The sequence below is a fragment of the Pseudonaja textilis genome, chromosome 4, assembly GCF_049901715.1.
Source record: "Pseudonaja textilis isolate UNSWEBS1 chromosome 4, rPseTex1.2, whole genome shotgun sequence".
Lineage (NCBI taxonomy): Eukaryota > Metazoa > Chordata > Lepidosauria > Squamata > Elapidae > Pseudonaja > Pseudonaja textilis.
The window spans coordinates 87,935,676-87,952,813 of record NC_141993.1 but is presented as its reverse complement, the minus strand read 5'-3'; the positions used below and the strand labels follow the sequence as shown (position 1 = coordinate 87,952,813).

General features: G+C 45.0%; 1 protein-coding gene across 3 annotated transcripts in view; it reads right to left on the bottom strand.

Moving 5' to 3' along the window:
• The window catches only part of LOC113452021 (cytochrome P450 2J2-like), a 32,595-nt gene extending 28,661 nt beyond the window's left edge, over nucleotides 1-3,934 (bottom strand). The window contains exons 1-2 of one of the 3 annotated variants that reach the window (XM_026723427.2): nucleotides 3,669-3,934; nucleotides 2,824-2,986 (exon numbers count right to left, since the gene is read on the bottom strand). In XM_026723427.2, the coding sequence (XP_026579212.2) occupies nucleotides 2,824-2,986; nucleotides 3,669-3,839 (334 nt within the window). In that variant the 5' untranslated portion in view covers nucleotides 3,840-3,934. Of the gene's footprint in view, nucleotides 1-2,823; nucleotides 2,987-3,668 lie in introns of those variants that run through there. The other 2 variants (XM_087933636.1, XM_087933637.1) reach the window with 2 other exon arrangements.
• Nucleotides 3,935-17,138: the final 13,204 nt, after the last annotated feature.

Sequence of the window (17,138 nt, the reverse complement as noted above, 5' to 3'; positions counted from 1 at the left end):
ATTTCCATCTCATGCACCATTTCTTCTGAGTGAACATTGTGTTAGGCTCAATACGAATTGAGGTGGGGAATTAAAATACCTAAGCAACATTGGACCCATCTACAGCTTTTTGTAGTTGAAACTACAAAACCTAACCCTTATGTTCCCCAGTAAAATGTGCTCAAATAGTTTATTCATCATGATATCATGTCTGGATGACAGCTTTTGCCTGATGGACCTAATACCTGCCACCAATTATTATTGCCAACAGCCTGTCCTCCATTTTCAGATCATGCACCATTTCTTGTGAGGTGAACTAACTCTATAATTAAGTGTCACTATGAATTGAGGTGAAATAATTAGGTGGAAGCTCATATTACCATAGGGATTATAATTCCTAAGCAACCTAACACTTACGTTCCCCAGTAAAAAGTGCTCAAATGCTTTATTCATCTTTCGTGATAGTTTTTCAGATTAACAGAGTTGAAAAGGACCTTGTAGGTCATCTGGTCCAACACCCCACCCCCCAAGCAGGAGAGCCTACAATATTTTTGACAAATGGCAGTCCAATCTCTTCTTGAAAGCAGTCAGTGATGAAGTTCCTACAACTTCTGTTCCATTGTTTGATTGTTCTCACTGTCAGAAAATTTCTCCTTATTTCTAGGTTGTATCTCTCCTTGATCAGTTTCCATCCGTTGTTCCTTGTCTGGGCCTTCGAAAATTGCTTGACCCCTTCCTCCCTGTGACAGCCACTCAAATATTGGAGCACTGCTATCATGTGTCCCCAGGTTCTTCTCTTCATTAGACTAGCCATGCGCAATTCCTGTAAGCCTTCTTCATATGCTTAAATTTCTAGTCCCCCAATCACCCTGGTTGCTCTTCTCTGCAGTTTTTCTAGAATCTCAACATATTTTTATAGTGTGGTGACCAAAGCTGAATGCAGTATTCTAGGTGTGGTCTTACTAACACTTTGTAGAGTGGTATTATATCATGTCTACATAACATCTTTTTCCAGATGGACCTATTATCTGCCACCAATTATTTTTGCCAACAGCATGAGACCAAGGCTATTAGCAATCCAACTTGCACCAACTGCTGGTAAATTATTCTGGCCTGACCAGCTCTAATCATTATTTGATTGCCATAAAAACCTGGCCCATAACCCACAAACTACTTTACCTGTTTTTCCACACCCCTTTTCAATTCATCTTACATATACCTCATCTCACCTTGCCAATTTCTATCAAACATTATGCTAAAATCAAGAGAATGTTGCTATGTTCCAACACAATAGCTCCTAGGGTACATGGCAACTAAGAAGCAACTGTGAAGCAGCAAAAGATGGATTCCGACAGATTTGCTTCAGAGTTAAATTAAGAAAAGATTGCTGTGTTTCAACACTAGCAGATTGTAAGAATGACGTACAGCCACAATCCCATAAAAAGAACTTTTTTTCTTGTGAAAGCATAGAAAACTGGAAATTCAAATTTTGTAGAGAAATACTAATTTTGATTGCCAGTGCTCAAAATCTGTGGTGGAATAAGAACTATTGGGGATTATGTATTTTAATAAATCCATTGATCATTATGATCTTACTATGCATTTAATATATATATTATAAAAATAATGTGAATAATATTTAACTTTGGTTTTGGATAACATGATTAAAATTGCAGATATTATTCACATTTTAGATCTTTTAGAAGCTTGGAAAAAATCCAACTACACCTAATTCTTGTATATAGAAAATACTGAAACTTGATATTGTATGAAGTTAGCACCCATCCCTCTCATAGAAAATTGAAATATCCTAGGAAATATTAAAAAGGCAGAATATTTCCTCTAAAAAGAGTGGAAATTCAGAAGCAGAAACTCACCTCAGAAGGCCTGGGCCAGAATAGTTTATATAACAAAGATCTCCAGATAAAGCTATAGCTATTGTCAAAAGCCCTTTCAGTGCATCATCATCCATCAAGGCTCAACCAAGCCTGGAACTCAGGACAGCCTACAGAGTTGCCCCTGCGTGGCCACATGGGAGTCTGTCAACCATTCAGAATACAAGCTCAACTTCAAATCCAACAAAAACAGGCACTCTCAGCATATCAGCATTCTTCTTGATCTTCTCTTTTCACCTTGGAGCATGTGATCATCCTTTTTACTTTGGAGGTCCAAGGCATGTGTTCCTGTCCACCATTAAGCCATCTTCTCAAACAGCCTCCATATTTCCAGTGTCTTCTTCCTCACTTGGAGCTGAGCCCAGAAGGATAATTCTTCCAACAATACCTTAGAATTATGTTTGTCTGAAGTATCCTATGCAACAAAATTAAATATTTCCCATTCTGCATCAGAGCACTTCTCAAATTGTTTAACGGATGGGTGATCAATGAATTGAATTGAATATATATGTTTTTGTGGCCAGTCAATAAGAAACGGCACCATTTAGGTGTATTGCTTAAATGGAAGGAATGAGTAAAAATCAAATTTGCAAAAACAGAAATAATGTATGAAAGAAGAGGAAAGAGATCCAGAGAAAGGGGAAGATGCAGAAACATGTAGTTGGATGAAGTTGATGAGATCCTCAAACAAAAAAGAGATAAATGTTTAATGAAAAAGGCAATGTCTAAATCAATATATGAATGTAATAATCCAGACAGAAAACTATGGACGTGTATAATATTTTGGTGTAAAGTGAATTAAGCAATATTTCTTTTTCTTGTTTCATTCCTGTAAATCATTTTGTTTACTACATCTTGCTCTTTTTTTTCCTGTGCTATGCACAATATTACCACAGATTGGAAGAGTTTGATGGTTATTAAGGTAGAATTTCTTACAATTTGCACTTACCCCTTCCTTTCCCTAAATCATTCAAGAAAGAACCCTCCATTCGATACAAGAATTCTTCTGGGAAGTTGGTCATTCCTTCTTTCACAGATTTGAATCCAAACAGAACTATCGTAAGTTGTTGCCCATACCACAAGCTGTATATATTTCCATATTGTTTTGCAAGCTGTCACGTGAATCAAAAATGAGAAATGTTACAATCAAATACATGGATTATTCCCATTTAATACTATATGTCATTACAGGTGCTCCTAAATCCTGAATTCTAAGACTTTTCACCATATGTAATTCTATCTCTAGAATTCTTTTTTACCTCTCTAAGATTCTTTCCATTAATATCTTTCTGAATTTAAGAATTATTTTCCTAAGAATGGATATCCTTTTATTTATTTTTGTTTTGCCTATTTTTTTCACTTATCAAATTTCTACCTACATCCTCTCTCTGAAGATTGGTCCCATCATCAAACATTTATTGGTAAGATTGAACTAGAATCTGCCTTCTAAAAATTCAGCCCCATTATTTTACATTGTTCTCAGTGAAGCAACTATAAACAAGTCATTCTCAGTCATCCAGGTCATGGTGATCCCACAGATTCCTTTTCAAGAGGCAACAAGACTCTCTGGTTTTTCTTTGAAGTCGTTTTGTTCTCATCCAAGAATCTGAGCTGAAGAAATTTCTTGGATGAGAAATGAAACATCTTCAAAGAAAAACCAGAAAGTCCTGTTGCCTCTTGAAAAAGAACCTTCAGCATTAGTTGAATATTGCGGCATAATGAATTATACCATAATTTTGGTATAAAGGAAACAATTGAGAATTATCATGATTACTACTGGTTAGAATTAAATACCTTAAGTAAGTAATCTTCACGGAACCACAGCCCACCTGCCATGTATGTCCCAATGACTGGCAGAGCCAAAGGACCGGGAGGCAAATGTCTTCGGATCCAAAATTGTCTCAGGAAGAAGAGAATCAACAGAACAAACAGCAAAAAAAAAAATATTGCCCTTATCATCATCATTGTCCTGCTAGTTCTTTTTCTTTGATGCTTCCTAGTAGATTTGGAGATGGTTGTACCCTTTTGTCTGATGCTTTTTGCTCTTCCTCCTGTTTTATGTAATCCTTGATGGGAATGAATAGCAAGACAAGTTTTAATTATTAGGTTGAACGTCACTGGCATTGTGCCAACAAGTTACATTAATCCACAGGAGGAGGTTCTCTGACCATGCGTCACTCAAAATATATATAGAGATATTTTTTAAAAAGTCTAGGGCTTTATGACTCAGTATGTCCTTATTAACACGATAGTATGCCAGCATTATTTGAAAATCATGATGACAATCGTGGTCTCCCTTATGACCATGAAATCTGCCCAAATATACAGAAAATTCTTGTTGGCACAAAGAGATATTATCTAGTCCAGGATTATGTCTCATATTTACTCTTGAAATCCCAGCATCAGGACTTTATTTTATTTTATTTATTTGTCAATCGCTTACAAAACAATAGGTATAAGTAGAAACATGAGTAAGAATACAGAAAATCGGTACTATTAAATGGGGACAATAGGACAGGGATGGGAGGCAGGATAGTGCACTTATGCACGCCCCTCACAGACCTCTTAGGAATGGGGTCAGGTCAATAGTGGTTAGTTTGAGGTTAAAGGAGTGGGGTTAGAGGATGTAACTACAGTCAGGTAGTGCATTCCAGGCATTGACCACTCTTTTTCTGAAGTCGTACTTTCTGCAATCAAGTTTGGAACGGTTAACATTGAGTTTGTATCTGTTGTGTGCTCTTGTATTGTTGTGGTTGAAGCTGAAATTGTCATTGACTGATACGACATTGTAGCAGATAATTTTGTGTACTACGCTTAAGTCCCACCGTAGGCGGTGTAGTTCAAGATTGTCCAAGCCCTAAATTTCAAGTCTGGTGATAAGGGTATTCTGTTGCGAGCAGAGGAGTGTAGTACTCTTCTCATGAAATACTCCTGGACTTGCTCAATTGTATTAATGTCCGATATACAGTGAGGATACCACTGAATCAAAGGCTTTGTAGAAGTCTATGTAAATTGCGGCTATTGCTTTACCCTGATTGAGTAGAGTAGTCCATATGTTTTTGCAGTGTAGGAGTTGTAGGTTGCAGGACAATTTTTTCCTGAAACCAAATTGTTTTTTGGAGAGTAGGTTGTTTAACTCTAAATGGAGGGTGATGGTTTGCTTAATGAATGATTCCATGTTTTTGCACGTGACACAACACAGTGAGATTGGTCTGTAGTTTTCAAGCAGGCTGGGGTCACCTTTTCTGAAGATAGGGATGACCATAGCTCAGGGGTGGGCAAACTACGGCCCGTGGGCCATATCCGGCCCGTTGGTCTGTCCAATCCGGCCTGCCCCTGAAAAAAAATTGCTGGCCATGGCGTATTGCCCTGCGCCGTGTGCCCCCCAAAGCTGCAAAACAGTGCGGAGCACTCTCGGGGTAGGAAATAAAAGAAGAACTTTGCAAAGGCCTCGGCTGGGAATTTGAAATCACCTTCGAGTGTGACCTCTCCAAAGGTGAGTCCCCGCCGATCCCCTTTTTTTTTCCGGGGCTTCCAGGCTTAAACTTTGCAAAGGCAAAGTTTGCAGGCGGGAGCGTCTTCCCGCCGAGGAGCAGGAAGGGTTCCGCCTGGCGGGCGGGCTGCTTGGAGCCACCTAAAGCTAGGCCGCTGCTGGTGGAGCCTTGCCCTGCCTTAGTGCCCCGTTTCCCGGCTCGGCGGTCCTGCTTGGGTGGCACTTTAAAAGCTTGCTCCCAGCACCCGAGCAACTTCCCAGCAACTTACGGCTTCCTTTTTCCTCACGGGCGCTCGCGCCTGGCCCCGAGCCGCGTGGCAGAGGGGAAACTCGGAGTGCTGCCGGCTCGCCTTCTCCAAGCAGCCCGCCCGCCCGCCAGGCAGAACCCTTCCGCTCCTCGGCGGGAAGATGCTCCCGCCTGCAAACTTTGCCTGTGCAAAGTTTAACCTTGGAAACCCCAGAAACCCGAGCAACTTCCCAGCAACTTGCAGCTTCCTTTTTCCTCATGGGCGCTCACACCTGGCCCCGAGCCGCGCGGCGGAGGGGAAGCCCGGAGTGCCGCCGGGTCGCCTCCTGCAAGTAGCCTGCCCGCCCGCTGGGCTTCTCCGCCGCGCAGCTCGGGGCCAGGCACGAGCACCCGCGAGTTAAAAGGAAGCCGAAAGTTGCTGGGAATTTGCTCGGGTATCCGGGGCTTCCAGGTTTAAACTTTGCAAAGGCAAAGTTTGCTGGCGGGAGCGTCTTCCCGCCAAGGAGCAGGAAGGGTTCCGCCCAGCGGGTGGGCAGGATGCTTGGAGGAGGCGACCCGGCAGCGCTTCGGGCTCCCCCTCCACCACGCAGCTCAGGGCCAGGCACGAGCGCCCGAGAGGAAAAAGCAAGCTGCAAGTTGCTGGGAAGTTGCTCGGGTTTTGGGGCTTCCAGGCTTAAACTTTGCACAGGCAAAGTTTGCAGGCGGGAGCATCTTCCTGCCGAGGAGCGGGAAGGGTTCTGCCCGGTGGGGGGCGGGCTGCTTAGGATGTACATAGGATGATTTACATAGGATGTAAATTGTGGGACATTATCAGATACTATGGTGTCTGGTAGGCCATGGGTAGCGAAGATTCGTAAAAGGACCTTTACTACTGTTTCAGAAGTGGTGGTGGGCATTAAGGCCAATTCTACCCACTTTGAGAAGGAATCCACTATCACCAAGAATGTTCACCCCTGGAAGGGGCCTACCAAAACAATATGAAGCCTAGACCAAGGTGACCCAGACCTTGCCCATTTTTCTGGGGTGGCTGCAGGAGGGACTGGTCTGGTGACCTGGCATGGTTGGCATGTATTAACCCAGCTAGTAATCTGGGCATCCATGCCTGGCCACCACACATAACTGCGTGCAAAAGCTTTCATCCTGACTATCCCAGGATGTCCTTCATGAAGTACCTTTAAAACAGGAGTCTACAGCTGTGATGGAATGACCCCATAGCAGGCAGCCATGTAGGGATGACAATTCTTGCTGGCGAATTTTAAAAGGCAATAAATCAGGTGAAAAGGGGCCTTTAGGCCACCCGCTTCCTACCCAGTCAAGGATTTGAGATATTACCTAGTCCTTGGCAGAGTGAGCAGCAATGTCCAAGGATGTGAAGGGTAGGTTGAGGTCTTCAATCTGGAACATAGCATTAGTTGGTGCTGGGTCTTCCACTGGGGCAGGTAGGGAGCAATGACTGAGAGCATCAGCATGGCTAAGGTGCTTCCCAGCTCGATGTGATAATGTGTAGGAGTAAGCTGCTAGAAACAAAGTCTATCTGTCATCCTCGGGGACAAAATCTGAGGTGTTTGCCTGTTGCCTGAAAGGAGTCCCAAAAGGGGTTTATGGTCAGTGATAAGTTTGAAATGGTGACCATAAAGGAATTCATGAAACTTCTTCCCTATAAAGCAACTGCAGCTAAAGCCTCTTTGTCTATTTGTCTATAGTTATGTTCAGTTTGAGAAAATATTCTGGAGAAAAGGGCAGTTGGTGCCCCATAGCCATTGGACAGCCTGTGGCTTAATACAGCACCAATGCCAAAAGGTGAAGCATCTGAAACCAGGACTAAAGGGAGATCCTTGTTAAATTGGATCAAGACAGAATCTGAAAGCGAAGGCTTCTTTGGGGCACCAATGCCATCTGGCTTGTTTATCTAAGAGTCTATGAAGTGGCTCTGCGACAGAAGCCTTGTGGGACAAAAAGGAGGCATAAAAATTAAGCAGTCCCAGAAAAGACTGAAGTTCTGTCTTGTTTGTTGGGGTTGGGGCATCGTCGATTGCATGTACTTTCGATTCTATTGAGTGGATGCCAGAAGCGTCAATTTTGTAACCAAGGAATTCTACCTGTGTGGCAATGGTGCACTTTTCTTTTTTTAATTTGAGGCCTGCTTTTTTGAAACAATCAAGAACCTTTCGAGCTCTTTTAATTAGTTGAGATATGTTTAAGGCAGAAATTAATATGTCATTGAAATAAGGTATCACGCCAGGTAAACTTTGTGATAACCTCTCCATTAACAACTGAAAAATCCCTGGGGCAACACTGACCCCAAATTGGAGGTGCTTACATCTGAAAGCACCCCTGTGAGTTACGATGGTCTGTAACTCAACAGCTGTGTCATCCACAGGGAGCTGCTAATATGCTTGAGAGATATCTAATTTTGCAAAAATGGTCCCTGGTTCAAATGCAATAGATGCTAGATCACTGGGACTGGGTATGCGCTGATTTGCAAATATTTATTGATTGAGCACTTATAATCAGCGCAAATTCTCAGGCTGTCATCTTTCTTGAGAGGCGTGACAATAGGTGTTTCCCATTTTGAAAAGTCCACAGGTTCTAAATTTCCCTGGGCAATTAGCTTATCCAATTCCTTGTTCAGCTTGGGAGGGATAACAAAAGGCACTCTGCGAGGCTTCATGTGAATTGGAACAGCTAGGGGGTCTAAACTGAATGAAATTGGGGTTCCCACACAACACCCAAGGCCTTCGCTGAATACATCAGCGTAGTCATTAAATAAGGCATCCACCTTCTGGTTGTTAATAGAGTAAATGCCTCCTATATGAAGACCAAGGACAGGGAACCAGTCTAACCCCAGCAGACTTGGAAGGGCCCTATCCACTACAACTAAAGGGAAGCGACTATTCAATTTTTGAAAATGAATTGAAAACTTGCCTTTCCTGATGACAGGAATAGGTCTGCCTTGGTAATCTCGCAGAGTTAGATGGCAGTCTTGAAGTCTCTTCTTCCCCATGTGAGGGAGGATTCACTTCAAGGTGCTCCATGAGATGATGGGAGAGTGCTGAGCCAGTGTCTACCCCCATCTTGCAAGGTTTACCTTCTAAGAAATAATGACACTTATTTTGTTAGAATTTTTGTTTAGTGACTTAGCTTGGTAGCATGTGAAGCAGTCTTCTACTTGCTCCTGGAAATGTTATGTAGATTGAGGAAATTGCTGTTGAGGCTGGTTGAAAGTTTTCCCAGCCTGACAAAATCTGGCCAAATGACCTTTTTTGGGCATTTTAAGCAAATGGCATTTCTGAACTTGCAGGATGCCCTGAGGTGATTTCCCCCACAGCTCAGGCAGATGAGCTGAGACCATGGGGGCTGGTTGGTGGCAGACCAGTTTTTTCTCTGAGTGGCTTTTGGCTGTCTGAGGCGATTGATGTCACCAGCTTCGTCAGAGTTTTCTTCAGGGAAGGCTTCGTCATAGTGAACAGCTGAGCTACTGGGCTGACAGGATCTCCTTGAATCTCTGCTGCTGAGAGCATTGACAGCTCAGCGGCTTGAGATTCTTCTATAGCCATTTTAAGCATGAGATCACCTTTAGCGAGGAGGTGTCTCTGCAGTCCTTTTTTAAAATAAACTTTATTAATTTTACAGTTAAAACAACATGAACAACACAAAGAAAAAAATTAAAAACTTTTCAACATCGACAGTTTGTGATTTCCTGTTTGTAACGTTGTTTTGTGCAATATTTATAATTGATATCTAATGTGAATATATATTTACTACAGCTACTACTAATCTTCCTATACCATTTATTATATAGTCTGTCTTCACTCAATCCATTCATACCAACAGTCCCAAATCTTGTAATATTCTGGTGATTCTTTGTCTTTTAGGGCTAGGGTTAATTTATCCATTTCTGCACAACTCATTATATTTTGAATTATCAATTCTTCTGGTGGAGTGAAGGCCTGTTTCCAACATTGAGCAAAGGCCAGTCTGGCTGCTGTATCAATATATGTAATATTATGTATTTAACTTTTTTCCCATTTTTTTCCTAAACTTCCCTAATAAGAATAATTCTGGTTTTAATTCAGTTTGTTCCTTCCTAATTTCTTCCAACCATTTTTTAATTCTCAGCCAATATTTTGGGGATTCTTTGCAGAATCCCTTTTCACATGTGGTAGTATGTTCCTCCTCCCCCTTTTTTTTTTTTGCATTTCCAGAAATTCAGACTCATGTTGGGATACATCCTTGCCAATCTCGAAGTGGGGAGGTGCCATCAGTAGAACATTTTATAGGCATTTTCCTTGTATGCTGCCAATATTGTAACTTTATTGTTTCTATTCCAGAGGTTCTCCCATTCTATTAAAGTAATATGACAGCCTATGTTTTGACTCCAAGCTATCATATTACCCTAGACTATTTCTTCCTCTGATTCTATCTCCAATAGATAATTATAAAATTTTGTTATGTTTTTTTTTGTCTGGGCCTAATAAAATTCTAATTGATGTAGTTTCGTATCAATTCCCTATTCTTTCTTATCTTGTCTATACCTATTCTGCACTTGGAGATATGCCCACCGATCAATTTGTGGCCCTTGTTCCTGTAGGTCCTGCCAAGATTTCAAATTTCCTTGTGTGTCTAATAAATCTTTATATTTTAACATCTTATTCATATCCAGATTATTGGGATGAATCATCACTTCAATTGTTGATATCCAGCTTGGAATCTTTATAAAGTGTTTTTCCTAATTTTAATCCAATTAAACAGTAAAGCATCTCTAATTAGATGTCTATGAAAGTATTTCTGTTTGGTGGTCTCAGTATCCCACAGAAAGGCATGCAGGCCCTCTGTAGGTCGTGGCCTTTCAATACTAATATTCTTTTATTAGATAAGTTCACCCATTCTTTCAACCATACTAGAGAAGCTGCGTTACAATGTAATTCCCAATTCGGGAGTGCCATACCACCCCTGCTCTTCGTATCTTGTATTGCCTTTTGGTTTATTCTAGGTTTTTTTTCCCTGGCCAGATAAATTTTGCTATTGTCCTATTAAGTTCCACAAAACACTTTTTCTCTATTCTAATTGGTATTGTCTGAAATAGATATATAAATTTGGGGAGAATCATCATTTTGATAGCGGCAATCCTTCCTAGTAAAGAAAGTTGTAGTTTAACCCATAATTCTAAATCTTTTTTAACCTGTTGTAGTAGTTTATTATAATTGTTCTCTATTAATGTCTTACAATGTGCCATCAACCATATGCCTAAATATTTAATTTTCTTTGTCACTTGTAGTCCCATTTCCTTCTCTAAATCTGTTTTTCTGTTAAATTTTTAGTTATTAATTTTGATTTCTTTCTATTGATTTTAAGTCCCGTGACAGTTCCGAATCATTCTAATTCCTTCATTAATTCTTGTCCTCTTTCTATTGGGTCTTCAACAATAAAACCATATCAAATGATTGCAATTTGTATTCTTCTTTCTTGATCTTTAACTCCTTTATTTCTGGATTCTGTCTGATTCATGTTAATAATATTTCCAAGGATAGTGTGAAGAGCAAGGGTGATAATGGGCACCCCTGTCTGACTCCTTTCTCTATCTTTAATGTCCGGGTATATTCCCCATTTACCATAATGTTTGCCTTTTGTGTAGAATAAATTGTAATTATAATATTTTCAAAGTTAGTGCCTAAGTTCATGTTATAAATTTGTTGGATCAAAAATTGCCAGTCTTTGCTTCCTTCCTTCTCCACTCTTTGCTTCCTTCCTTCTTCTTTAAGCTGCTGGGCTGCCAACGTCTATGGTTCCTGTTATGTCCTGAGAACTCTAGGAGTTCTCACTCAGGTCCACTCACTTTGTGTGGGCGTTATTCCCCCATTCCCATTGGTTGGTTCTCTCCAGCAGCCAGCTATAAAAGCAGGCTGCGGGGTCCAACCAGTTGCTGATTGCTGCGAGCCAGTTCCAGGTGTGGCAAGCACGGTCAGCCCTTTATTGTAAAATAAAGTATTGTTGCACTCATGCTCTGGTTCAGCCTCTCATTGCTCAAACTTAACACTGGCGACGAGGATGGGATGGCTACCAGAAGCACCATGCAACCGCTGAGTCACTAGCCACCGATCCGCAGCCCAGAGAGCGATCGGCTGGCGATAAGGAAATGCTGATCCGCAGCCAGAGAGAGCGGTCAGCCAACAAAACGAGCGATCAAAAGAGCAAACGCTGATCCGCAGCCAGAGAAAGCGGTCTGGTTCAAAAAGTTAGAAGCGTCTGTAGCCGCTTGTTAGCCCGCTACGGGAAAGTGAAGCGCTGCGAGCGCAGCCGCTCTGTATTTGGCGCGAAATTCAAGCGGGTGTCATTTGAATTTCGAGCCAGTAGGAGACACAGCACAGCGCTGTAGGAAGTCACTAACGCCCACTTTTGGCGCGAATCAAGACACCTCCAACGGCTAGCAGCCAACGTGGTAACCCAGAGAGAAAAAGAGAGGGTAGCAAAAAACCTCTCCAGAGCTGATATCACTAGTAACTCACGAGCGCCCGTTGTCCCAGAGAGATCTTTTCCGCAGGTAGCCCAGCCGTTCCAGCACCATGAGTTCCAACCCAGTATTCCGGCGTTTAAACCAGACGAAGAGAAGTGGGAATCGTATAAGAACCGCTTCAATCATTACATAGATGCGGTCGGCCTGGCGGATGCGGAGAGCATCGGAAAAATCCTATTTCCTAATCTACTGCGGAGCCACCGTTTACGATACCGCCGCAGCACTCGTGGCGCCGAGAGAATTGAAAAACGTTCCGTGGTCCGAGTTGCTTGAGATCCTCACTAACCACTACGCTCCCAGGCCTTCACAAATCGCCAGGAGGTTCACGTTCCGTATGAGGAAGCAATCAAGTAAGGAGACCATCAATCAATATATGGCCGCCCTCAGAACAGCAGCCCTGCACTGCGGGTTTGGAACATACCTGGAGGACATGCTCCTCGATCAATTAGTTTGTGGGGTCAAGGATCTCAACCTACAGAGGCGCCTGCTAGCAAAAAGACCTCAACCTCGCGCAAGCGGTCGAGGAGGCCCTAGCAGCTGAGCTAGCAACGAACTCAGCCACCGAAATTCAGGGCCCAAGTGCCAAGTTGGCATCGTTCCCAGTCCATTCCGAAGAGGTGGAGCGGAGGAAACCCACAACGATGAAACGGCGTCCACCGCCTCGCCAACGACAGACGGTCGCAGGTAGGGGCCAAACAAGAATACACCGGTCCACCCAAGCACATCACACTGTGCCTAGCCTGTGGGGATCGCATCAAAGGGCCACCTGCAAGTTTAAAGGAGCCACTTGCAACAACTGCCATAAGAGGGGCACACCGTGAGAGTCTGCCAAGCCCCTCAAAGCACTGCACACAGACCCCCGTCCTCGCACTCGGGACCACAGAGGCAAGTATTAAACTGTTGCACGCACCGCCTTGCCAGGCGTACTTGCCACACTGTTAGTAAAATTTCTCTCTCCGTTTCCCTAGAAGGTAAACCGTGCCACATGGAGGTTGACACAGGGTCAGCGCTCTCAATAATCTCGTGGAGCACCCTCAAGAGACTCCATCCCAGCCTATCTACTACCCGGCTTCAGAGATGCCAGTTCGGTCTGAAGGACTACCAGGGGAAGGCCATTCCCGTGATCGGCAGAGGCAAGTTCTTTGTCAGTTTTAGAGCTTTTAAAGGCCACCTACCTCTAGTGGTAGTTAACGGCAATCTACCCACCTTATTGGGGCTCGATTGGTTTCCCCACCTCGGCCTAGGGCTAACAGGAGTCCATGCTGTCTCAACCTCAGACACTGACTCCTTATTCGCTGACTACGCAGATGTGTTCAGCGAGGAGCTGGGGTGTTATAATGGAACCCCCATCTCGTTCACCGTTGACCCCAGGCAGTCCCAATCAGATTAAAACCACGTAGAGTTCCATTTGCTATTCGACCAAAACTAGACGCTGAATTGGATAAACTACTAAAACAAGGGGTCATTGAGCCAACAGATTTCGCCAAGTGGGAGACGCCCATTGTCACACCCCTTAAAAAGATGGTAGCCTGAGAATTTGCTCGGACTACAAGACAACAATCAATAAATATTTACAAGTTAGCGCCTACCCTGTGCCCGTCATTCAGCACTTATTACACACATTCGAGCCGGGCAGTATTTTTGCTAAATTGGACATGTCTCAAGCATATCAGCAGTTCCCTGTTGATAACCAAACAGTGGAACTTCAGACCATCGTCACTCACAGGGGTGCCTTCGATGCAAGCGTCTCCAATTTGGCGTAAGTGTTGCCCGGGTATTTTCAATCCCTCATGGAGCGGATTTTACAGGGCCTCCCTGGTGTAGTACCCTACTTGACGACATCTTGGTCTCGGCCAGGGACAGACCCCAACTCTTCCAGAGAGTGCGAGCAGTGTTAGAGAGGTTCAGACAGCATGGCCTCAAGTTAAAAAAAGAAAAATGCGCCATTGCCACTAGACAGGTGGACTTTCTGGGCTATAAAATTGACGCCTCTGGCATTCACCCCCTGGAGTCCAAGGTTAGGGCAATCCACGAAGCTCCCACACCAACCTCCAAAACGGAGCTACAAGCTTTCTTGGGGCTGCTGAACTTTTATGCATACTTCTTGCCCCATAAAGCCTCAGTAGCCGAACCCCTACACAGATTACTAGACAAAAAGTCACCGTGGCACTGGGGGCACAAAGAAGACCAGGCGTTTAACGCCGTCAAATCACTACTTACGTCAGAGGCAGTGCTCATCCAATTCGACCCCAACCTTCCTTTAGTACTGGCAGCAGACGCATCCCCTTTTGGAATTGGGGCGGTCCTTAGTCACAGACTCCCCAATGGCGCCGAGGCCCCCATCGCCTTTTTCTCCAGGACGCTCTCGGCCACGGAGCGAAACTACAGCCAAATAGACAAGGAAGCCCTAGCAGCTTTTGCGGCCGTGAAAAAGTTTCACGAATTCCTTTTTGGCCACTTCTTCGAACTGGTCACCGACCATAAGCCCCTCCTGGGCCTACTGGCCGGCGACAAACAGACACCTCAAGTCCTTTCCCCTAGGATGACTAGGTGGACACTTTTCCTAGCGGCCTACTCATACAAACTTATTCACCGCCCGGGCAAAACTCTATCCCACGCCGACGCTCTCAGTCGCTGCCCCTTACCCGCTCCGGCTGAAGACCCAGCTCCTGTCAACGCCATTTTCGAAATCACCCAGTTGGACCTGCCCATCACCGCCCTTGACATCGCCGCTAAAACCAAGGCAGACCAAGCGCTCGCCCAGGTGCTCGACTGGGTGAGGAGGGGGTGGCTGGGAGGCAACGTTGATAACAAATTCGCACCCTTTAAGACTCGCATGCAGGAGCTGTCCAGTTTGCAGGGTTGTCTACTGTGGGGCACTCGAGTGGTCATTCCAACCTCGCTGCGTACCCGAGTCCTGGAGGCGTTGCACGAGGGACACCCGGCATCGTGAGAATGAAGTCATTAGCACGCAGCTACGTGTGGTGGCGGGTCTAGGCGAGGACATTGTCAATTGGGTAAGTTCCTGCAGCATTTGCCAGGAATCCCGTCCTGCTCCCCCATCGCCACCCCTACCAGATGGGAGCGCCAGCGCCCTTGGTCTAGAATCCATATCGATCTGGCTGGCCCTGTGCATGGAAAGATGTTCCTAGTGGTCGTGGGCGCTTATTCCAAATGGATAGACGTGGCACAGCTATCCACGACCACCACACTAGCAATCACCAACGTGTTAACGCGCCTGTTCGTTACACATGGACTACCCGACTCCATTGTCTCCGATAATGGCCCACAGTTCGCATCAGTAGAATTCAGCCGTTTTGCTGCCAACCTGGGCATTCGCCACATTTTCACAGCCCCATTTCACCCTGCCAGTAATGGGTTGGCTGAAAGGGCCGTCAGGACCACCAAAGAGGCCCTCGCTAGGTTTGGCAGGGATGACTGGCACCACAAACTCGCACGGTTCCTGATGAGCCAGCACTCAACCCCCTGTACAGTCACCAATAAGTCACCTGCGGAACTTCTGATGGGCCGGCGCCTGAGGACTGTATTGGACAGACTTCACCCTCAATACTGCCCTGACTCTCCCCTCGCTTCTACTTCGGGGGTTAGACATTTTATGTTACAGGAGCCAGTATTCGCAAGGAATTTTGCTGGGGACCCACTTTGGATTCCAGGCGAGGTCATCGCCGTCACCGGGCCGAGATCGTATAGGGTCAGGCTGGAGGATGGTCGCGCCTGGAGGAGACACATAGACCAGCTTAGAAGGCGCCCCAGCACCCTTGCCAACAAGAATCCAGAGTCTCCAGTCGAAGAGGAACCACCACATCCGTCGCCCAGCCACATCGCACCCAACGACCAGTCTGCACCAGCGGTCGCTCCGGTCAACCCAAACTCGGACAACAGCGCCCAGAGAGTTGACCAGCCTGATCCAACCCACGAGAGCTCGACCCCAGTAACCAACCCGGTGGTTTCCGAGGATGCCCAGTCCGGAGGGAGCGTTGGCGACACTATGCCGGCTCAACCGTCACAGACTGATACCGAACAGACAGACAATGTTCCCGAGCTGCGCCGTTCCAGGCGCCAACACAAACCCCCCGTCTACCTCAGGGACTATGCATGTTCGCATCTGGGGGGAAGGGGTGTTATGTCCTGAGAACTCTAGGAGTTCTCACTCAGGTCCACTCACTTTGTGTGGGCGTTATTCCCCCATTCCCATTGGTTGGTTCTCTCCAGCAGCCAGCTATAAAAGCAGGCTGCGGGGTCCAACCAGTTGCTGATTGCTGCGAGCCAGTTCCAGGCGTGGCAAGCACGGTCAGCCCTTTATTGTAAAATAAAGTATTGTTGCACTCATGCTCTGGTTCAGCCTCTCATTGCTCAAACTTAACAGTTCCGATCTGTACGATCTCCCTCTTCTGCTGCTGGTTTTCAGGGGATTCTCTTGTAATCTCTGGGATCGAGGCACCTCCCCGAGATCTCCAGGTCTTCCCCTTTCGTCTATCTACCCGTCCAAGGTCCAACATGCTCCTGGAAGCCACCAAACAGCGAAAATCTGATCCTTTCAGAGCGGCGATCCGCTCCTCAGCTCAACATCAATGCAGTGCCCAGCTGGAAGTCTGTTTTTCCTACAAACACTTATGTGACTGAAATAGCATTCAAAGGTTTTCCTTGTGGATGATGCTACAGGCTGATGACTTGCTCCACAACATTTTAACTTTTTAAATTAAAAACAAGTATTCAGGGGTGGGATTCTCTCTTTCCCTCTCTTTCCCCCTCTCTCTTTCTCTTTCCCCCCTCTCTTTCCCTCTCTCTTTCTCTGTCCCCCCTCTCTTTCTCCTTCTCTCCCCTCCCTCTTTTTTCTTTTTCTTTCTGCCCCTTCCTTCCACCCCTTTCTTTCTTTCACTTCCTTTCTCTCTCACTTTTTCTTTCTTGCTTGCTCTTTCTTTCCTCCTCCCCTTCCTCTTTCTTTCTTGCTCTTTTTCTCTCCCTTCCTCTTTCTTGCCCTTCCTTCCT